At 38.2% G+C, this 23,133-nt stretch overlaps 2 protein-coding genes and 1 non-coding gene across 3 annotated transcripts; 1 reads left to right on the forward strand and 2 right to left on the reverse strand.

Moving 5' to 3' along the window:
• The first annotated feature begins 236 nt into the window (after positions 1-236).
• LOC103715108 (protein SRC2-like) lies at positions 237-1,553 on the forward strand. The gene has a single exon (XM_008802639.3). It carries the CDS (start codon positions 366-368, stop codon positions 1,389-1,391), a length of 1,026 nt encoding a protein of 341 aa, XP_008800861.2. The 5' UTR covers positions 237-365; the 3' UTR covers positions 1,392-1,553.
• A 4,186-nt stretch (positions 1,554-5,739) lies between these two features.
• Positions 5,740-5,810, reverse strand: TRNAG-CCC. Its single transcript has one exon. It is a non-coding gene; the product is annotated as a tRNA-Gly (tRNA).
• Positions 5,811-7,902: 2,092 nt separating this feature from the next.
• Positions 7,903-21,608, reverse strand: LOC103715107 (electron transfer flavoprotein subunit alpha, mitochondrial). The gene is made up of 8 exons (XM_008802637.4): positions 21,275-21,608; positions 19,676-19,858; positions 16,148-16,359; positions 15,108-15,271; positions 14,169-14,327; positions 12,417-12,469; positions 10,016-10,156; positions 7,903-8,649 (listed from the first exon to the last, which is right to left on the reverse strand). Exons 1-8 carry the CDS (start codon positions 21,368-21,370, stop codon positions 8,572-8,574), a joined length of 1,086 nt encoding a protein of 361 aa, XP_008800859.2. The 5' UTR covers positions 21,371-21,608; the 3' UTR covers positions 7,903-8,571.
• Positions 21,609-23,133: the final 1,525 nt, after the last annotated feature.

The following is a 23,133-nucleotide window of genomic DNA, read 5'->3' on the forward strand; positions in this document are numbered from 1 at the left end:
ATTTTTTTAATCTTTTTATTGAATCCAGTATTTAGAAAATATAATCCACAGGCCTAAGCGCGCTTACCAAAACACCCTTAGAACTTAGACGTAGTTACCGGCCTGCCCTCCCTCGGATCAAAATCGTGATCAAAAGCAAACCATCTGAAGGTGAGGGTAACAAGGTAATTTCATGTGAACTCCCGCGTCTTTTAATCCATTCCGCGAATCTCTCCCGTCCCTCCAAATTCGCCACCCCTAATAACCCCCTTCTCGATCTTCTCTCCTCCCATTCCTCTCAGTCTCAAACCCTAACCCTAATTTTCCCTCGTCGTTGATCGATCGATCTCGAAAGGGACATTAGGGATATTTCTTTTTCTCCGATCATGGCGTACAGGATGCTGGAGGTGACGCTGATCTCCGCCAACGACCTCAAGGACGTCAACTTCTTCTCCAAGATGCGCGTCTTCGCGATATTGTCCATCGCCGGCGACCGGCGCTCGAGGCAGCGCACGGCCTCCGACAAGTACGGTGGCACCAGCCCCTCCTGGAACACCACCCTCCGCTTCGCCGTCCCCGCCGCCGCCGAAGGCCTCGTCATCCACGTCCTCCTCCGCTCCGAGCGCGCCTTTGGCGACCGCGACGTCGGCGAGGTATTCATCCCCCTCAAGGAGCTCCTCAACGGCGTCGCCTCCGCCGGCGACAGCTCCGTCCACTTCGTCAGTTACCAGGTCCGCAAGCCTTCCTCCGGCAAGCCCAAGGGGGTCCTCAACCTCTCCTACAAATTCGTCGACGCCGCCGCGGCGGCGACACCGGCGCCTTCGCCCGTCGCTCCGTACTCCTTCCCGGCGAACGAGATCAAGTCCGGCGTTCCTTCCACCGCGTGCCTGGCAGTGCCGTCCTACCCGCCGCCAGGGGCGTACGTTTCGCACCCTCCGGCCGGGCCGTACTCGCCCCCAGCGGTGGCATCGGTGGAGTCGAAGCCCGGGAATCCCGCCGGAACTATCGCTGCCCATCCACCTTCGGAGAAGGATGGGAAGGAATCGAAGGTCGGCAAGCCCGTCACCGCCTATCCCGCCGCCGCCCCATCGTACGCGGCTCCAGGAGCGTATCCTCCTCCCGGTGGTTACCCGCCCTACCCGACGCCGTACGGGTATCCGCCGGCGAGGGGTCCGGTGGGGTACGGGTATCCTCCGCCGCCGACAGGGTACGGGTACGGTGCTCCGCCACCGCCGGGATACGGTTACGGAGCTCCAGCGGCCGCGCAGAAGCCGAAGATGGGCAACGGCAACATGGGGCTGGGGATGGGTCTGCTCGGTGGCGCCCTCGGGGGGCTGCTGATCGGAGATATGGTGGTGGACGCCGCAGAGGCCGGCTACGAGACCGGGTTCGGCGACGGCGTCGACTTCTAAGCTAATTTTTATATTTTTTTTTAATAAGTTGTTTATTTATTTATTTATTATTTTTATTGTGAACTACGGATGGAAGGAAGGGATCACAGGGATTATCCTTCTTCTACAGTATTATGTAATTAAATGAATGAATTAATTAATTTTCGTTTGTATTGTTGGAAATTGTCATTAGCTGGTTACCTAGGACGTGTAATTATCATATTTTTGGATTTTTTTTTAAAGTAGTGTCTAATTTTATTTGTGTTTCATGCAAGATTTTTTTACTTTGTTTAATCTGAGAAAGGAAGGAGTTTATATATTATAATTACTCAAATCCAAATTTACATGCATATATATTAAAGATAATATCAATGATTTGAAAATATTATAGTAATTTTAATAATCATCGTGGTACCTTAATTTATAATTTTAGTGGTATAACGTAGTATTATTGATTTAGTGATGACATGATGTTAACTCGATTAGAAAATAATTTCGAGCTTAAATTTTGAGATTAAATTTGATTTGATTTGTGTGTTATGACTTCAAGTTCGGTTCAAATTTAATTTCAACCCGAACCGAATATAAATCTAATTAATTAGCTTGATAATATCGAAATAAGTTAAAAATGATTTGAGGTTGAGTTATGCTTGGTTAAACATGAATTAAAATCTGATTCAAGCTTGATTTCAAGCTTAGTTCAATGTCGATTTCGAGCTTTGCTCCAGCTTGAATTAATATTTGCTTCATATAGAATAGAAGAAATACACAACTAAACTCTTTACCCATCAACTTATTATATACAATATTGGTACATTAAGTCTTACTAATTCAAGCCTAAAACTACAGTCAATGCAGTAAACCGCAGGTAAATTCATTTGGTAACACAACTTTTTCGTTTTTATTAGGGGGTTCCAAGTTATTCATGCAACTAACATGAATGCAGAAAAGTTCTTTCTGCAAATTATTGTCTGCATCAGTTCACTCTCTAAACATGCATGTTAATTTCTTAGCGCAATTTTATCTCTAAATCTAATACATAAAATGAAGTTTTCATTTACAAAAGAAAGTCGGCCTTGGATAACTTGAATGAGGTTTGATTGTTCCATAATTATTGAAAATAATCTTCTAATTTTCATCGAACAAGGTCATGTCTATAATACCATGGTAATACCTATGGCAGCAGATAGGTCGGGTTGACCCGTGACCCGACCTGACCCGATCCGGTTAAAACCGACCCATTTTAGAGGACCTGTGGGTCCGGGTCGGGTTTTAAAATTGGACCCGTTCCGTTTTTTTGGATCGGGTCTAGGTCAACCCAATCTCGACCCGACCCGTTTTTTTTCGGATCAATTTTAGAGCATTTACCCAACGACCCGATCTGAACCCGGATTTACCCATTTAGACCCACAACCCACAAGCACCCATATGCTCTTGTTCGTTCTCTACCGATTCTTCCTCCCCATTCCACTATAGCCGCTACTAAATTTTCGAAACTCAACCTCGCAGCCGCCAAAGGTGTCGTGCCTCCTTAGAAGCCACATGTCGCCTCTAAAGGACTAGAACCCTTCTTCGCTACGCCATCCTTCTCGACAAGGGCTTCGGCGACGTCCAGTCCTCCTCCACGACCCTTATGGAGGATGACCATGTCATTGAGCAAAACCTTGGCCTCCGCTGCACTTGGATGCATATCGAGGATTTTTCGGGCAACAGAGATCGATGAGGATCATCGGTCGCTAATATGGCTGTTGAACGAGAGGGAAGGAGTCGATGATCACCCATACCAAATTCGCGTGCAAGGATAGTTGCCTTCGTGTCGAGCATTCCAAAGCCATCATTGAAGCCAGAGGGACCAAGCACCTTCATGCTCGTGTATCTGGGGGAACAAGTCCAGATCGATGCGTTGATCCCTACTGTATCTTGTGCTTCATTGCTTAACATGCCGGACAATAAGGAGCTCGTGAGAGCTAAAGTCCTTGTAGTGCCCCAGAAGCGATCCCCGCTGGCTGCTGAAACTAGATGCCTCCTTTCTTGTCTCTCTTGATGCCCTTCACCTCCATGCGGTCTTTGAGAACGGCTCCTCTTCGGATGGCTGATGCTTGAAACATGGCCAATGCTCGGACGACTGTTAAAGAAAGAAAAAAGAAAAAGGAAAAAAATGAAGGAGCAACAAAGGAATGACCATGTTGAGAGAGAGCTGAGATTCCACTTAAAGCAAGCCAGGGAATGGAGATATAGACTTGGAGAGGTGTAAGGAGGGGAGGGAGGTTGCGGCGGATGGGTGAGAGGCAGAGGAGAACGAACCAATCGAGATCTTGCATTTATAGAACTTCTGATGAGATGAACTCCAATAAAATATATTACAAAATTCTTCGTAAAACTTTTTATTAAAATTTTCTATTATAGCTCAGATTCGAATCTGGATCCGGACCCGAGCCCGACCTGAACCCAAACCCGACTCGGACTAGACCGGACCCAAATCCGAAATTTTTGGATCGGGTTTGGATTATACATGGACCCGACCCGACTCGAATGACCACGTTGGGTCAGAAATTGTAGTCGTGGACCCAATCCGATCTTCAGTTGGGTTGAGTATAGATCCAAAATTAAGATCTAAACAAAAAACCGGATTAGGGTCACTCAAGACCCGACCCGACGCGACCCGGCCCATTTGCACCCCTACTAATACCCATCAATCTGACCATTTTATTATTGAGATGGAGGCATTATGCTTATGCTTTCCAGCAATATTCTGTGATGTCCAAAAAATATGGAGTTGAATTCATTCTAAATTTTTCTGCCCTTCGAATTAATCTACCATGATCTAGAATCGCAGCACGACACCGATTTTGTTAGCGATTTCGAGAACGGCATCCAGACATGATGATTTCGTTTGAAAGCTTCAGATGCTGACAAAAACATGAAGTTTATAAGATTTTTTGTTTGTAATCATGGAGATGTTAAGAATTTCCAGAGAGCCCCATGCAAGAGATAGCTTACAATGTTATACAAATGAAATTATGAATTGTTCGCAAAAGTTGCTGATGTGAGAACATGAAACATCAGAGGCAGCTTTTAAGAAGAATAATTGTTGAACGAGAATTCATAATGCAAACTCCAAAAAATTGGGAGGACGACAAATGTTTTAATAATTACTCTAATTGATGATTAACAAGTAAAAAGTGAAAAGGAAAAAAAAAAGAAAATTAAAAAAAAAGAAGAAAAAGAGGAGCAAGGAGGATGATACAAAATCACCAGCGTTCTATGAAATGGTTTCCTACTTCCCAAGTATCAAACATCAACATTCATGCTCTATACATCCCTATCTGTCGTCGTAAGCACATCACAAACACCGCAAGGATAAAAGCTCAGAATCTTCAGCTGCATGCGACGTAGGCTATTGGAGAATGCAAGGGCTTCATCCATGTCCCTGAGAGCGCCGGCCAGTGCTTCATCCATCTCTCTGCGGCTTACGTAGTGTGAATATATCTCAAAAAGGATCCTATCATGCCTCTCTTGAGACCTCGACACCCTTTCCTCTGCTTGCTCGAGAGCCTCGGTCACGCGCCTCAGTTTCTCCGAAATGATCTGCCGCTGTTGCCATTTCTTCAGCTCTGGCAAGCTGAGCAAGAACAATGAGGAGAGGCCTGCGAGGAAGGAGAGGATGCGAGGCAAACCCATGGATTACTATGAGAGGAAAGGGAGAGGGACTAGAGGAAAGTAGGGGATTCCATGCTTTGGAGTGCAGACAACAACAAGAACGGCTAGGAAGCAGTAAAAGGAATTCTTTGTTAGCATTGGTAGGGGATTTATACAAGAAGCTGGAAAGAGAAATGGGAATGTTCTGTTCCTTGCTTGCCCCATTGAATCGATAAAGGATGGCCTTTTGATTTGAATAGGGAAAGGAGGTCTTTACCAAACACAAGGTTCTTGGCACAACTTTATTCCTTGCGCAATATAATGAGGCAACATTAGCGGTGTTTTTTTTTTTTTTTTGGTTAAAACGGGCATTTCACACGTAACAAGTACAGATATATCTAATAAAATCAGAAAATAACATACATATAGCAAAACTACAATTACATTGCTTATCCTGTATGAATTATATTCTTAAAGTTCTTGGTCTTAGTCATATACAGAATAGGGGGAATGAAGGAAATTTTTAGTTTTGTTCATTGAATGTGATAGGAATTTTGTGATTGTTGAGGGGTTGGAATTGGTGTTTGTTACATGGATAGGAAGTGAGAGAAGTATTGGTGGAGTCAGAAAAAGGAGAGGAGAAGGAGAAACGAGAGCATTGCAGAGCAAAGAGAACGCCTTGGAGAAATAATTTTGCGAAAAAGAAAAAGATATCAAAGGGGAAATAGTTTGCGCATCCGGGGAATCGAACCCCGGTCAGTACCGTGGGAGGGTACTATGATACCACTACACCAGATGCGCTTGATAACCCACAAGACATTCCACATATTTATAGGAGAAACAGTTCATTACTTTATAAATAAGTTGTTTCGCTTAAGATGGCATGATTCATTTCGGAGCAGTAGCTCATATGTGTGTCGTTAATTACTGTTGTTTTCCTCAAGAAAGCATGATTTCATTTCAAAGTAGTAGCTCCCAGTGTATATCTATGCTGCCTGTTAAATGATATCGATCCTCTACCTTGCTCTCTTTGAGTTAGAACTGGTGATAACATTGTTGAGGAGTGAGGTCTTGAATTAGTGAAAGCCTAATGATTTATACATACCTTGACTCCAAATGCTTGTTCATATATATATATATATATATATATATATATATATATATATATATATATATATATATTGGGTCATTGTGATTACGAGTTAGATATGTTATGTATAATATATATGTATGTATGGCAACGTGGAAAAGACCATAGTTGCTGAACTATTTGTCCAATATCAGAATTATTCCCTTCTTTTTGAATAATCACTTCATGGTCTACCATACTGTAAGGAGACATGAAAAAGTGCAGGCACCAGCGAAACATGAATAGTTGAGTACACAAAGTCTAGAGCTTGCTTGAAGTCAGAGAATTAACTCTATCAGCAAAGATCTCTCTCTCTCTCTCTCTCTCTCTCTCTCACACGCACGCTATCAAAGTATTGGCCCCATATTGCTGAGTGATGCAACATAGCTTACTGTTCCACGAAAACTAAGTTGTGGTGTTATAACAATCACCAGGCCACTCCACCTTTTGGCATGTATTACGAATAAAAAGAAAAATTTCCTTCAGTGATGCCATGATTTTCTTTTTTTTCTGACATAGTGGCGACTCATACTTATTGAGCATGAGTACAACCAAAAATATCAGAAAAGAGAAGTTGGTGAAGAGAGAAAGAAACAAACTCATAATTCTTCCAAAAGATTCCTCCTCGAATGATGCCATGGAACCTTTCACAGTTAAATAATTTGTGCTCAATCTCTCTCGCCTCTCCACATCCCATTGTCGGGTTCAAGCAATAAAGGAGCAGTCATTCTTCATCCCAGGGATTAATGTTTACATTATGATAATTTTGCTGTTAACCTTCTTTTGACTGTGCTTAGATGCTGATGATGCTCTCTAGAGGTCTTTTCCTCTTTCCCTTGTCCCACTTCTCTTTTCTTTTTTTTTTCCCCTTTTTGTCGCCGGTGCGAGGAGATCTCAGGGCCATCCCTCCCTCGTCTCATCTCCACTCTGAGAAAGAAGAACATGCTTGCAAGTGCACCTCAGGGTATGCATACAAAGCATTCTCTGATTCTGAGTGCAGAAATCGTAATAATCCCAATTCTGTTGACTCTGAGTATCACATACATGGGGCTGCAAAGATACAACCATAAAATGACATCATGAGAAAAGCATCAGCCTAACATATGCATAGTCATGTATTTGAGGTGTAAAATATATTAATTGCAATCTTACTTGTCTGTTCCTAATACTCAGTATTGAGATCATCATCATGGTTTAGTGCTTGGCTTTAAAGTTGGCCTCCTAATACCTAGTAATTTCAAAACATCAAAGCTTATAAGCTTCGATATTAATCTTACCACATGAATAATAAATAATATTTATCATTATAATTTTTTCCTTAATAGACATGCACTCGCATTCCTGTGTATACCTGATTTAGAAATCGTAGTAGGTTAGCATTACTACATTGTCAACAGATTACAATCAGTGACCCCATGAGTAAGATTTCGAATTCTTTACAACATAAAAGATCTGTACAAAAATGAGATATTGTTATGCAAACCCTAGCACAACCTTAACTTGACCCAACTGATAAATATAATTTTCTGATATGTGGCGATATAAATCTCCTTTAAAAGAAAAAAACAGAAACAAACAAAAAGAAAACCACTGTCAAATTAATGTTAACCCCTGTTTTCTCCATGTCGCGAAAGATACAGAAAATAGAAATCAAATTATTATACATCGGATTTGAAGCCATGGTGGATAACAAATTATCCTATACTACTACAACCATTTCAGAACCCCTTGATGATATTTATTACCATGTGAAATCAGTGCTGACTCCACCAGAAAAGATTTATTATCATTCTTGATTTTCGTACAATCCTATCTTGCAACCCAAATACCATTTATCTCAACAAAAATGCATTCTTTACCATCTCCAAACTGCTATTTCCTCTTATTTTGATGTCAATGCCTCCATGAGATAAACACATGCCTACAAAAACCATCATCTTGCTGCCCAACTTAGTGATGGAGGAAACCTTAAAAACAAAAAAATATGCAGGCCACTGCACGTTGGCAAGGAATGCTGCATGTCTCTGTCCAGTTAATCTTTGGCTTATCCTAAACTTGGAAACATTGTGGAAAGATCAAGGTCTCTTTGAATCATATCTCATGGCTTTTATAGGAGAATATCTATTACATAGTCATGATTCTTACATGGCCCACTAGTAGTTCGTTCAATTGTTCAGAAAAATCCCGTGAAATTTCACAGCATCCGAGATTCTACTCTGATACCATAATGAGAGGTTTTTGCAGGTATAACCTCTTGAACTTGCATCAAGTAGTGTTTCTTATTTTATTTTCCCAGTCATCAGGACATGGAAACTGTAAAATTTGATGATGCATTTCTTCACCAGAAGTCCAGAAACTTTCTCATTTATACAGCTTGGATTAAGTCTTCAGAAAACAGGCTGTCTTGAGGAAATGAATTTTATTAGTAGATGATCACTTCTTTTCTGGCAGCTTCTCTAGCAATTCTGGGATTACGTCAAATAAATCAGCAACGAGCCCATAATCTGCAACCTGCAATTGAAAAAATCACTACTAAACTTAGATAATGATGTCTTGTTGCCTTAAAAGATGTATTAGATTACGATTGCATGGGACAAGGAATAGGGGAATGATTGTTTGTTCATTGTCCATTTTCTTTTCACAGATCACCCATTACAGAAAATAGTGGGAAAAATGAAACAAGTAGGATTTTAACATACAAAGGAACATTTTCAAGCAGTACTTGGATAAGAGTGCCTAGTGTTAGCCCACTTCCCACAATGACCACCTTTCAAAAAGACTGCCCTTGTTAATATTGTTACCCACTCTACTCAAGATTTCTACTTTCATAAACATTTTTCTATATGGCGATATTAGTAACAAGTGAAAAGCCGGCCATAAAACATTACTGATTATGTAACAACCCAAGACCTCGACCAAAAGGCTAGCCAAAAAGTTGTGATTTGGGATCCTTGGCCTTGCTTAAGTATCCAAGACCTTCTTGATACACATCTAATGTAGACTAAGCACAACGCCTTCATAAGTCCTCGCACACTCTCCTAAGCCCCAACACCCTCACCAAACAAGGATCCAATCAGAAGAAGAAATATCATAATGGGCTCATGCTCAGCCATAAGGGCCCATGTTACAGTGTCCCCTAGCCACATGTGGACCGTGGGCCGATACCATTTGTAATGACCCTATGTTCTCTCCAAAAATGCTAGATAAAAATTGTAAATTGGGATTTTTGGCTTTACTTAAGTATCTAAGACCTCCCCAACACATGCAATGTGGGACTAACACACGACAACGTAGGTCCTTGCAGATTATATGATATAACCTCATGAAGCAACCATCCAACGTTCCCAAATAGGTAACACTGCACCATGAGAGTGACATCAGAAAATTTGATATATTCCTTTAGTAGTTACTTACTGTATTCTGATATACATGGAATAACAAAGTTTAGGTTGTTGCTCATCCACGGAAAGTTTTACCAAGTCCCTAACAGAATGCCTGGAAATGATTGGACTCCAAACGTGGACACTCTTGAGTTACAAGTCATTTAGACTATTCAAGCTACTGCAACAATTGAGTTTGATCCAAAAAACTTTGTAGCTTTGGTAACTGTCTTGTTGCCAGAAGCCCCATTCTGCTATTTAAAACAATAATTTTGAAAGACCATGCAAGAGGACTCCCATTGCCTTCTATTTCGAAGGAAGAGGATGAAAACACTGTCACAGAAGTTGCTGAAAATTGAGGGAAGGTAATTCTAGAACAATTGAAATCAATAGATCATATATTGGTCTCAGCAACCTTAGATAATGCCAGTTAGCGGCAGATATCTAGGTATCAAGGAACAATGGAAAATAATTAATTAATTGAACGGATCGGTCACCTGAAATATGGGTGCATCTGCATCTTTGTTTATAGCCACAATGACCTTTGAATCTCTCATTCCAGCCAGGTGTTGGATGGCTCCTGAAACCCCAAAAGCCATATACAGTTCTGGAGCAACAATTTTTCCAGTCTGACCAACCTGCAGGTGGCAATTCTCATCACAAAATGATATATATGGTGTTGAGATTATAGCCAGGTAACAGATTATGATACATAAGAGAGAATAAGTCAATGAAAGCTGAAACTGCAGGCAGCAAATAAGAGAGTCAAAATGCTAAGATACATGACCCAGCTTACCATTCTTTTTTAATTGATAATCCATGATATTAAAGAAGAAAACACATTAACTTGATAATATATGGGTAAAGAGGAGTGAACAAACGGATAGCATTAAAGCAAACCGAAGCTGCCAGTTCAAGTTAGGGTTCCATGGTAGAGCTTGTTTATGAATGTCAATGCAAAAAGTATCACAAATCCTGACCAACATCAAGCAAGTCCTTTTCTGTCCCATACGTCAGTGCTATACACTTAGAGGGAAGTTGGAACTAATTGTGAATTAGTGATAGAACTAGTATGTTCTTGCATAAATGATAATACGTGATCATATAGACTGACAGTGTACTTGATGGGAGATCAAATGTCATTTTAAAGGCTAGCATACATTTGAGAGACTCATGTTAGTGCATATATTGAGACGATATGAGATGGTATGGGCATGTACAATAAAGATTTGGGGAGACTCTGGTATAGAGAGGTACTTTGGTTTGTATTATAGGCGGTAAGAAAAGGGGGGAAGACCTAAAATAACATTGATGGAGTTATGAGAAAGGATATAAAAAAACTTGAAATAACATCAGAAGTGGCCCTAAATAAAAATACTTGGCAAAAGGATCCATAAAGCTGACTCCATATAGTTGGGAAAAGGCAAAATGATTGTGGTTATGATTATGTTAGTGCAGATATGTGTAATGTTGAGAGATGTGGTGCATAAGAAAGAAATATGCAATATCCAGACATCCATATAGTACAAACTTCAAATTGAGTAAAGGTTGGAGACATCCACATATACACGTCCCGTACCACATACCGGCACCGAATCGGTACAATGCGGTACGTTCTGTACCGTTCGGTTCAGTATGGTATGGCGTACCTTCAAGGGAGATCTATGGACACTGTTTGCAAATACATGAGAAGGTAAATCCTCCAAAGCTTGGTGAAAGATGGCATCCAAAAATAGACGCCGGTCAAATAGTATAATTTCATCTCTACGAGCAGTTCATAGAACTAGATCCTTACAGGCTAAAAAGTTGAGCAGAATGACATATTAATGCCAATGCATGCAATCTTTTCAATTACATAAGATAATTTGATCCTATTAAGAATATAACATTATATTCATGGTTTATGAGACTTAGCTCCATTGTACACAGATCTGATCAACCATAGGTTATGACTAAACCCATATTGCTACATTAATCCAACTGTAAACTCTCATGTAGTCCACAAAAAAGATCATGCACAATTCATGTTCCCATCAAATAAAACATTCTCACACTTTTTTATTAATCCCATACAAGTTAAAAAGCTTGGTTTTCTTTAAATTTGAAATAATATCTATACTAAAAAGGTCAAGTTTTTCCTTGCATCTATCCAGATCACCACAACAAATTTACACTATAATGAAGCCTGTTCTTTAAACATAATGGATTCCACAGAACCTAATGGAGAAGAAGTTTCTTTATAAATAAGTATTTTGGGGCTATTGCTATGACCTACTTATTTTAAGAAGCATAGATTTCGCATAAATTCAATTCTTCTATATGAAAATATTACAAATATTGATATTCATTTCAAAGTTGTCGCAATAGAAAATATACATGCAAAAGAGAAAGGCTTATTCCAATATACAAGTCAAAATGCCCATGAGTTTACTGTTTGAGTGGCTAGCTATTGTCATAAATACTTTTATGTATTTTCACATGTAAAAATGGAAGGCCATTTTCATACCACCTTTTACAAGATTATGGTTTGCTATACCAACCTGTACCACCCGGTATGGGCATACCATACCATATGGCAAAGGGGCACCATACAATACCATACTAGCACATGGTATAACTGTTGTCTCACCTCCGGTAGCATACCATGTGCCAGTATCAGGTGTACCGTACCAATCCATAGCCATGCAGTGCTGGTAAGATACTAGTATGGTGATCACTAGTAACGCAAACCTTGAATCCAATAGATTATAGGAAAAAGACTTATACAGACTTGGAGATTCAATGTATTTATACGTAACCAGAATGAAGCTTGAATAGAAGAAATAGCATAAATTCCTGTTCGGAATCAGCCTTCAATAGTATTATAAAATTGAGTGATTTTTTTCCCTAAAGTGTTACCTGGAGATCATTTGGCACAAATCCTGCATCCACAGCAGCTCGAGTGGCCCCAACTACACAATAGAAAAATAGCAATCAGTAATATTACAAAACATGGACAAAATTAAGGTATCAAACTAAACTACGAAAATGATAAACCATGAAATACGCTTCTATACATTTATGAATTCAAGTTAGCACTGACTGTTTTATCTTTCGAGGAAAAAGTAACATGCTTGCCAAGTACTAATTGGCATATAGATCACTTGCCCATCAATTCCAGTAAGATAGACAAAAGTGTCCATGTAAATGTGATCAGTGATCTTATATTATATAATCGGATCTACCACAAAAGCTTGTTCTTTGCTATGTCAGCTCTCCAATGTCGTTTATATAGGTGAAAGTCTCAATTGCACTTATTGATGTCACTTCTAGTGCAACGATATTCAACTCAATGCAAGAAAGCCTCCTCTTATATATAGTACCAAGAATGTCTACAATGCCTAGGAAAATAAGCAATGGGGCAGAATTCAAAAACAGAACTAAAAGCAACGCTATGAGAGAATATACCAGAAGCAAAAAACAAATATGTGAAACAGGAAATAGATGGAACTTGCTTATCTTATGCGGGCAAAAGGGTTGCTATGTACAATTTATTCATGTTGGGTTTATATTTTGTGTCATTGCCACATTTCTAGAACCCCTAGTTTAAGTCTCAGTTTTGAATGGAAGAAAGAAACTTATCCAAACCTGAATATTCACTTACTTAAGGTATGCACTATTTCTTGTATGTCATGGATCAACAAATAGAATTTGGTGAAAATTATGCATCCTTTTATTTTTCTTGTCTTTTAAAGCCATAATATGCATTAAATTACCTTTTTATGTTGTGCTATATTAGGTTGACAGAAGAATGTTAACTCATTTTTTTCCTCTGTTGAATATTACCTGTTAAAAAGCATCATTTAACTAATGGAGATGATTTATTGCCACCTTTAGGAATTCAATTAGCCTCCTAGATTGCAAAGAAAATAGCTTCTTCTCTTATTGATGTCAACAGTTGTTTTATCTTATTTGATCTGAGTTGACCAGCCCAGAACATCCTGAAAATATACATATAAATTTTTCTCCTTGATTAGATTCTAAAAGATTCTGGTCATCCTGAGCTTGTCAAGTCTACATTTGATAAATCTTTTTCATATGCTGTTCAGACTTCAGGATCCTTCACTGAAGGATTTCAAGTCGACTTAAATGAAACTCCATCAACAATAACAGCAATTCCAGAACAACGAACAAGATTATAGCAAAAGAGTGATGAATTGTTCTAAAAATATTAAATGATCTCTGGTGAAACAAAAGTTACCTTCCTACAAGCAAAGAGAACGGACCTTTTTGCAAATATATCAAGATGAAAGTTCATAATTAAGGAAAAAAATCCAACAAAAGAAAAGGGAAAATTTTAAACAACACTGCATACTTAGTGGAGATCAACTTGAACTACAACGACATCATATCAAAGAAAGGCCGCATAAAATCAGATTAAAAGAGCAATACAGGGGGCAAAATAAACAACTAAAGGCATAAAAATTGCATGAGATGAATGATAATCTTGCCAAATTGGCTAAAATAATTATGCTATGAAGATGATCTTATCCTGTATATCAAGACATCCAATGATGGCATGCTACTTTACAATAGAAACAGAAAAAAAAAATTGTTCTTTCTTTTCAAGGAATATCTTGTGAGTGCAATGATATATATAATAGTACAAACCTGCTGCACCAAGCTTTTCAGCAAGTTTCTCTAATAATTTGAAGTTCTCGGCACTTTTCAACCCTCGGCCCCCTGTGACCACAACATGGGCATTTCCTAGATCTGGTCGTTCTGTATCCTGAGATGCAAGTTTCAACCACCGAGACTTCCCAAAGGATTCTGCATACAGGAAATGGCACAGGAAAATCAAGTGAAATTTATAAAAAGTTTAAGTTTCAACATATAAGATTGTTGAATCAACTCTTCCACTTGTGTTCACACTTCTTTATTAAACAATCATCTGCTATTGATGTAGTGCAAAAAGAAAGATGTCTATAAGCACCAAATGGGAATAAAAAAAATGGAGAAATTCAATTTTAGTCATATAGTGCCTGGGCCTTGATAAGGAGGGCTTCGGCATCATTATAGATTCATAGAGAGAAAAAGGATGTCCATCAAGGTTTTGATGAAAGTGGGAAAAAGGAGTGAATAAGCTCTAAATGAGGTATCGAATGAAAATAAATTGGAAGAACAACTAAAATGGTCTGGAAAAGTTAAATGAAAGCCAGCCTTTGATTACAAGGGCTGGGAGCTTCAACAGAGCGAGCGAGTGAGCGAGAGAGAGAGAGAGAGAGAGGACACTACACAAAGATTTGCATGAAGAAGGGAAACATGAGTCAGGAAGCTCAAAGAGGATGATATGATCTTCGAAATCGAAAAGGACCTTTTATCGCACATAATCTTTTTTCCAAGCAAAATAATGCACATTGATTTTCCTAGACATGAAGCTCCCATTTGTAACATCATATCAAATTTCAAATGCAAAGTGATTCAGCAGTAGAACTGGCGAACTTCTTCTGAACCATTATGACAATCAATTTAAAAATCATCAATCCTGATATATAAAAGTTACATATGTCGATTTCACAAAAAGAAAATTATGGTAAGGACTACACGGACCTTCATTAAAGGTTGAGAGATCAACCTGAGAGATAGTTGCTGCATCAGATTTTGGCTCAGCTAAATCAGAATGCAGAGGAAATGATGTGGACCTAATGGTCATCATGCAAGGATCCTTGCCAACATAACGAACAGTACAAAGAGCATTTCCAGCATATATTGGCCTGAAATTATAAGAGTGCATACCCCATCAAAATTAAATGCTTATCAGTAACCTCATCTATTGAAACAATACTCAGAACTCAAAAGAGGAAATGACCACTAATATCAAGATAGGACCTCCAGCTTTGAAGAATAGAGGCTTTTATAGAGTAGTTTGTGTCTGCAGCCAAACATATTGCACATGGATACACCTCGGATGCAGACATATATTTCTTTTCAGCACCCATATTTTCAGGAAAAATGTGGTATTGGACACTGAGAATAATCAATTCATCCAAGACACATCCCAAATAGTTTAGGGGTTCATGGGTTACAGGTTGAACTGTGCCATGCAAAAAAACATCCAGAACACAACAATTAATGCAAAAAAGAAAAAAAAAAAAAACTTCCTTTAGCCTTCATCATCATGTCTTCCCTAACCAAGAGTAAGAGAGCCTATAGAAAGAGAATAAGGAAACTTGGAATAATAGAATTATTGACAAATTAAACACACAAAGTTAATATTTATCACATATTATACATATTATAATGTCAAGAAGTATCTATTTATTCCCGTACCCCTCCAATATCAGTATCTAATTTTTTTCATGTCTTGTGATGTCAGTATATCTGAATCCATGCTTCATAGGCCCCTAGGAAACATCTAAGGGCAACCGTCTACAGGAGAATGGCTCCGCTAAAAGAAGCCTATGCATGACAAGAAAAACTCATCAAATGGGAAATGCAGTACAACCGACATTGCAGACTTTGTAATATCGTAAAAGTAAGAGCTCTGTCAGATACTGTAAGTTGGACTTCAAAAACTGCACAATAAAATTTCATCGAGTTGCACAATAAAATTTCATCGAGTTACACAAGAAAGATGTGCAGAAGTCTACCTCACAAACAAATGTGGCTCAGATATTTCAGTGATGTCTGTAACAGGTGAAACATCAAGCAGAGCTGCAGCACGTGGTAGAATATTCTTCCCAAATGAATTTGAAGCAGTAATTATGTGTGAATAACCACCTTTTTGTTGAACCAGATGAACAAGTTCAGCCCAAGTTTCAGCTAGTGGATGCATCAATATATCTGCATCAGCAACAAGCACCTGCAACACAATCAATAGCTAATTAATAAATACCTTGTTATCAGTAAAGGAAATGTCTAGATAATCAATTCAACAATATCAAGTTTGGTTTAAAAAAAGATAAAATTCTTTTAGGAGTCCTCAATTGAGAAGTTGAGATGAGAAGAGGTAGGTCTTGGAAGGTCATATAAGCCTTCAAACAAGTAGGAATAAAAACTAAAGGTGTTGATATACACTGCATAATAATTGATCCTTCACAACTTAATGCCCAACCACGAGTCATACAAGTTGGAACAAATAATTGAATCCAAGGTTGAGAGTTCGGGTTTCTTAATGAATTAGAAACTCAGATGGTCAAGCATTCCTGGCACTGCTACACATGTGAACACTCACAGTTTGCAAGCTTTACATTACACCAAGCAGAGGCCATATGATCTTTATTAAATTATGCAGCACATAGTCTAACTGGTAATACATTTTATGCATGCAATCATACATATATATATCATGACCTTTAAAGCACGGATATCCCACCATGTCAGGATTTATAGTGGGTCCTGTTTCCCTTTTTTCTTCATGTGACAACAAATTTAGGGAAGTGGTTGCCTAAAGAATTTTTAGGACTTTAAAAAGATTTCTACTTAACCTACTTCTACTGAAAAAACATGGAGGACAAGAAGTCAATTGTTTAAAATTTAAATAATAATAGTGCACATAAAGCATCATAGTTTAATTCTGAAGATATCTTTTATATATACATATACATGTAGATTAAAAGATATATACATGCACATGTGTGTGTGTCTACATGGACAGGCCCTCTGTCCTAGCAAAAGCAGAGTCTTGGTCGACATTTAGATAGCAAGAAGGTGCAGCAAAGTCTGGGGAAGGGATCCATAAAGGTTATGCATATACCAACCATGAAAGGTTTAAGCTCAAGTAAGGGACATAAAGAAAAGTAGAAAGATGTTACTACAGTTTGAGGTATTTGAAGTTTCAATGCATTGCGAAAGAGGACCTAACTTCTCAGTTGGTGCTTTTAGTTGCTATTGTAGTCTCATGGAAAGACAAGTTATGAGTTTGGTTGCTACTTTAAAGCAACAAATTTTAATCAAAGCTCTAGCCTCCAAGTATTACTGTTTTTCAAGTGATTTTTGAGTTCTGCTGATTGACTGACCTTTTGTTTCCTTGCACTGTTTTTTCAGATCATCTCCTCTTTTTTACCCAGCTGCTTGATCTGTGGGAGTCTCACTGCAAATTCATACAAGCATACCACGTGTTTGATATGGACTCATTTGAAGGAACTTTTGAGGGCTCATCATCAGTTTTATTGATCGTGGTACATCAAGTAAAACAATTCCATAAGTAATTTACCAATCATCATAATTGAGAACCAGACAAATAACTAGTTACACAAAAAATTAGCGATCCAATGATTTCAACTATCAATGAAACTCCAATAACAACAGTGTTAAGCTATGATTCTTTTCATATAATTAACTCGAAGCTTTAGAATAGCAACCAGATCTTTCATAACAGTATTCAAGCTTCCTTTGTGGGATCAGGTCATCTGGTTAGGATGTGCATCTAAGACCCATAGGCTTGAGATTCAAATCTCTGCTATGAAAAGAGGAAGTGTCAGAGTTGAACTCTATATCATTATCAGCATAAAATAGGTAAATTAAATGTGTCTAAGAAGAGATAAAACACACTGGTTGGATTTTCTACAACCCTTTTGCTGGACATTTAGGGTCTACTCGTTGCAAGTCATAGCCTTCCATTTTAGTAGACTTCCCTGATGTTGTACAAGTTTTTATGCTCGGTAACTTTCCTTCTATTAGTGTATGGCACTTACCCATACAAAACTTCAGAAGACAACCATCACCATCCTCTCTTTCAACAAGCCTAGACACGGGCTGCTACCACACCTGTTGGATGTGAGTCGCCGTTGTACCAAAAAAAATAAAAAACAAGCCTAGACATGCGATGATGCCAAATGCCTTCATTCACATTGTTCTAGGACTCACTTTGCTGCAGTAGTCAAGACCAAAACGACTTTTATTTCATGAACTGCCTGGTCTACCTTGTTTACATGTGACTTAGCGATCAGTGTAATTCGCTAGCCTCTTCACCAGAAATGTCTATGTTTTGTCAACACCATTTTACAAGGATTCCTTCATGAATCAAGTTACACAATGTGACTACTATCTTACTACCTTCAGTGCTGTGTGCAACTTCTATATTTATCGATGATGCTTAATGCAGCATTCTAGATACTATCCCAGCTAAACTACAAACAAGCCTTGCTAAGAATATAGCTCTTTCATGCATTCTACCCAACAAGAATATTCATAGTGTTTCTTACAAATTTTATAAATGGTGCTTAATGTAGCGTTCTAGATACTATATCAGCACAGCTACAAACAAGCCTCACTATGAATATAGCACCTCCATGCATTCATCCCAACAAGCACATTTCTACTGTTTCTTAAGTAGATTTGTATATCAAGAACATGTTTTTGTAATCTGGCAAGTTGGATTTACGAAAAGAATAGGAATTGTTGCTTGTTGGTTCTTGCAAGTTTTGATTTGTAAACTAAAAGAAGCTTAGAAGTATGATGTCAATGCAAACATCAATGTATGTCCAGCATCAGTGTCAAGAACATATTGAAGATTTTTTTTTTTGGAAAAAAAAGGAAGATGTCAGATAATGCATAACATCAGTAGGTATTTAAAGAAGTAAAGCTAAGCACCAACCAAATCTTATTAGTACATGTACTTATATAAGTTTGATCTAAAAATTTAAAAGTTAGTTTTATTCAACTTATTTTCATTCATTGCAGCCTTCTTAATCTTATTCCTGGTAAAAATTATGTGCTTTTGCCAATATAGACAGCACCTACTGGGCTTGGGAACCAACAAATGGATGCTTCAAGTAATTTTTACACTCTTGTCAATGCCAAACAGAAGATTGAAAAGAAGCTTTCCAGCATTGTTTCACAAATGATCTATTGCTTCCTACTCTTGCAAGCACGAAATTCTCAGTCTTCCTCTCTTTCCTGCAAAGGCTTTGCCATTCTATTGAAAACCTAATTCAGATGAGATTCATATACAGAACAGGCTTGACACAACTGGAAATAATAACTCAGTGCCACCTATCATTAGCATTACAAGTCAAGACTTGTATGCTGATACTCAATTACACAAATAATGGAATGAGTCCTTGCAACATCAATACTTAAAACTTTCTACATCTAAGAAAGAGTAAGAAAACTTTTATTATGATATAAGTAACCTTGATATGGGACTATAATTAAAGATCAAAGAAAATTAGTACCTGGGAAATCAAAGGATGACTTGATGCAGCGTGCAAAGCAGCTTTTCCAAGGTTCGGACCTGACCCACCCAAGAGAACAGAAATAGAATTTTCTCTACTAATAGCTACTGCAGCTTCTACTGCACTCAAAGATGATGGTTTTATAGATCCACCGTCATGTTCAGCTACAACCAACGTGCTAATCTAACAATGCCACAAAATAAACAACACATATTCGAATTATCAGTGAAGTATCAAACAAAGATAATTGAAAATGATATACATTTAATCCAAGCATATATAAAGTATGATCATAAACCACGATTGTAATAAGACAGACATCAGAAAAAGCTAAGTGGCATGATAGTCCAAGTGATATGTAAATCTTGAATGCGGGTAGAGTAACTAATGGGAGGCATTGCAAGCAAATAAAATAACTATGTCGGGCTTGAATTTACTATAGCATGAGGTTGTTTCATAAGCTCTCAATAGAAAGAATATGATTTGTGGTTTTGTAAATTCATTGATGATAATTTAAAAGAAGTATATGCTTTTCACATTAAGAGCTCCAGTTCTCCAAATCCAAAACATTGCAAAGTTTCAACCAACTTCCCTTTTCACAATAAGCTGTGCAAATTGCACTGGAATTGTTGTAGACAAGGCAAGCTAAGTTAATTGAATTCATTCAAAATGGATCTGGAAGCCTCCATCACGAACCATATCTTTTTCGAGAAAACATCTTAAAGTGAGCTAAAATCCTCTTGCAATTAAGTCGCTTGCTCCGTGAAGGCTTGTCTTGACAAAGGTGAAAAATTAAGGGTTTCCGACCTATCTCGTATCATAAACCTGAAAATTTTCTCGCGAATGAATTTCAAAGATGTTTTATCCAGCCAAATAGCATGAGTTTTTTACCAAATGAATTAAATGTTCATACTTAAATATGTATCCAACCTCAAGAAAAATGGTAACTCAATAATTTAATCCATATCTAGGGATTTCAAGTCCTCGATCAGTCGAGCTTCTTCCTATGGGAAGCACCTGTCATCACTATTTCCCATATGTAAATATGATATCACATGGACAACAGAGTTTGACATCCAAAAAGGGCCTTCTTCTGCAACATAACACTGGTTTGTACCCACAGCACCCTTTCCAATCCATGCAACTGAAAGCGCTCCTCAGATTCCCTGGTCCATCGACAAAAGTTGGAACACAAAACAACCTTTGAATCTGCAATTCCAAGCTTCTACCACCAAGTAGATCTTGAACCCATTGGCAACAAATTTAAAATTCGATTTGATCACCAGCCCGCAAGTCTTGTTCATCAATTAACCAACAAAAAGCACTCAGCAGCTGTAGAATTCAATCGATTAGGACTTTTACAGATTGTAGCTACAACATTGGCCTTGGAGTGGATTAAAAAAAATAATAATAAGACGATGACTAAAATAAAATCAAAGTTATTCTGTAAAAATGATAAACAGCAAGAATAATATTACATCCATGGATAGCATCCCATGTGCCATCAAAATTTAGAAAATGCTCGAACAATTATTGGGGAAAACTTCCAAGATTTATCGAAATGTTATAGAAGTACATGAAGAGTTCGAGGGCACTTACGAATCTGGAAACGGCGCAGCGAATTGGGACTCGGGGTGGCGAGAACGAAGAAAAGGAGGGATTCCTTAGAGCTCGGAGCATCGCGATAGCTGCCATCCTCTCTAAACCCTCGTTCTGGGAACTCCTTTTGATCGGCGAAGAAGATGGGTTGTTTTCTCTTTAAATTTGCGCGTAAAATTGTTCGGAGATTGATCGGATGCAGCCTCGGCTGACGCGTCTAGCACCGTGCGATTCGGCGTCGTTGCTCGCTACGAGCGAAACGTCTTATCCAAAAAAAACGGCAAAAAAAAAAAACGCCAAACGAGCTCGGATCTCTTTGCCCTTCGTTTGGAAGGGGTATACAGACCCGAGCTAAGCTTTAACTGCGAATGTTAGGCTTGGTTCATTTTTATAAGTCCACAAGAATAATGCCAACATTTTTTGTTTTTTTCCTATGCGTATGCACTAATGCAGTGTGAAGACTTTGCGAGTGTTATCTTTAAATTTCTCTTTAAGAGAGATCTATTAAATTATCACTACAGCCAATAATTCTATAAATCTCTACGAGTAGCAGCGACGGTGACAATGATAATAATGTAGTGGTAATAGCTCGCTTTCTCCGTATCATCGATAGCATCTTATACGGTGTTCTCTATGATTGCTAGCCACTCCATATCTTGTCACTGACCTAATCATCGAATTTCTTTTTCATATTTTTTACGCTTGCTAAACCTTAATCCCATAGTTCTGTTGGCTTCTAGTCATCGGATTTGCCAAAAGTATGCCCTCTTTATAGGAACCATATTTTTCGATCACTGAATTCGTCAAATTTATTGGATTCATTGTAGATTTTTGTTGTTACTATGATTTTTTTTTCTTTATTGGTGTTCAAATGAGACCATATCTTTTAGTCCTTCCTTTATAGTATTTATTTTTTGTATTTTTTATTTTATTTTTTAAGTAGAAATGGATGGTGTTGATAATTCATTTGATTAAGCCATGATAATTGGAAAACAATAAACAATTGATGATGCTAATGTGCACTAGAAATACTTTCTGTTTCATTTTATTACCTAATTAACTATAATTACTACTTGTCAATTTGCATTTAATTGATGGTCTACCATTTGGTATGTTTAACTGCATAGCACAGTAATACATTCAAATTTATAATAAGCGAGGCCATATCTAGCCCACCTCTGAAAAGAAAATACTATATATATATATTTAACTCATGAAGTATTAGAAATGTGGAAACATGCTATATGAAAATAAATATTCTTCGTGATTGAGTTGGCAAGTTTTGGTTGGCCCAAATAACAACATCTATGGTCATATTAACATAATTTTATTTAATATTGAAAATGATTTGATAAAATTACTGTTTGGATTTAAAAAGATTTACAGAACAAATATTATTATTTTTTTTGTACACCGGCAGCTCACACTAGTCTTGCATGAGCATAACCAACTGAATCAAAAAGTAAAATGCTCCACAGCGGTGAAGGGGCACGTATGCAGCAGGTCCATAAAGTCTCACCAGAATGATGAGCAGTAAAGGAGGCGACCCAATCAGCAACTTGTTCATCTTTCGAAACACATACACAGCTTGAAAAACATCGCACTTCCATAGTAACTGCCGGGCGTCCTCTAAAAACGGATGATTGAAAGCTCCCAACTCCTCTTATAGAATCTCCTCAACCATATGCACTGAGTCCTTTTATAGGATAATGTATCGGGCCTCCAGAAATATTAATTTTTTTTTGTATACCGGCAGCTCACACTAGTCTCGCATGAGCATAACCAGCTGAATCAAAAAGTAAAATGCTCCACAGCGGTAAAGGGGCAGATATGCAGCGAGTCCATAAAGTCTCACCAGA

Source organism: Phoenix dactylifera, unplaced genomic scaffold (genome assembly GCF_009389715.1).
Source record: "Phoenix dactylifera cultivar Barhee BC4 unplaced genomic scaffold, palm_55x_up_171113_PBpolish2nd_filt_p 000077F, whole genome shotgun sequence".
Taxonomy (NCBI): domain Eukaryota; kingdom Viridiplantae; phylum Streptophyta; class Magnoliopsida; order Arecales; family Arecaceae; genus Phoenix; species Phoenix dactylifera.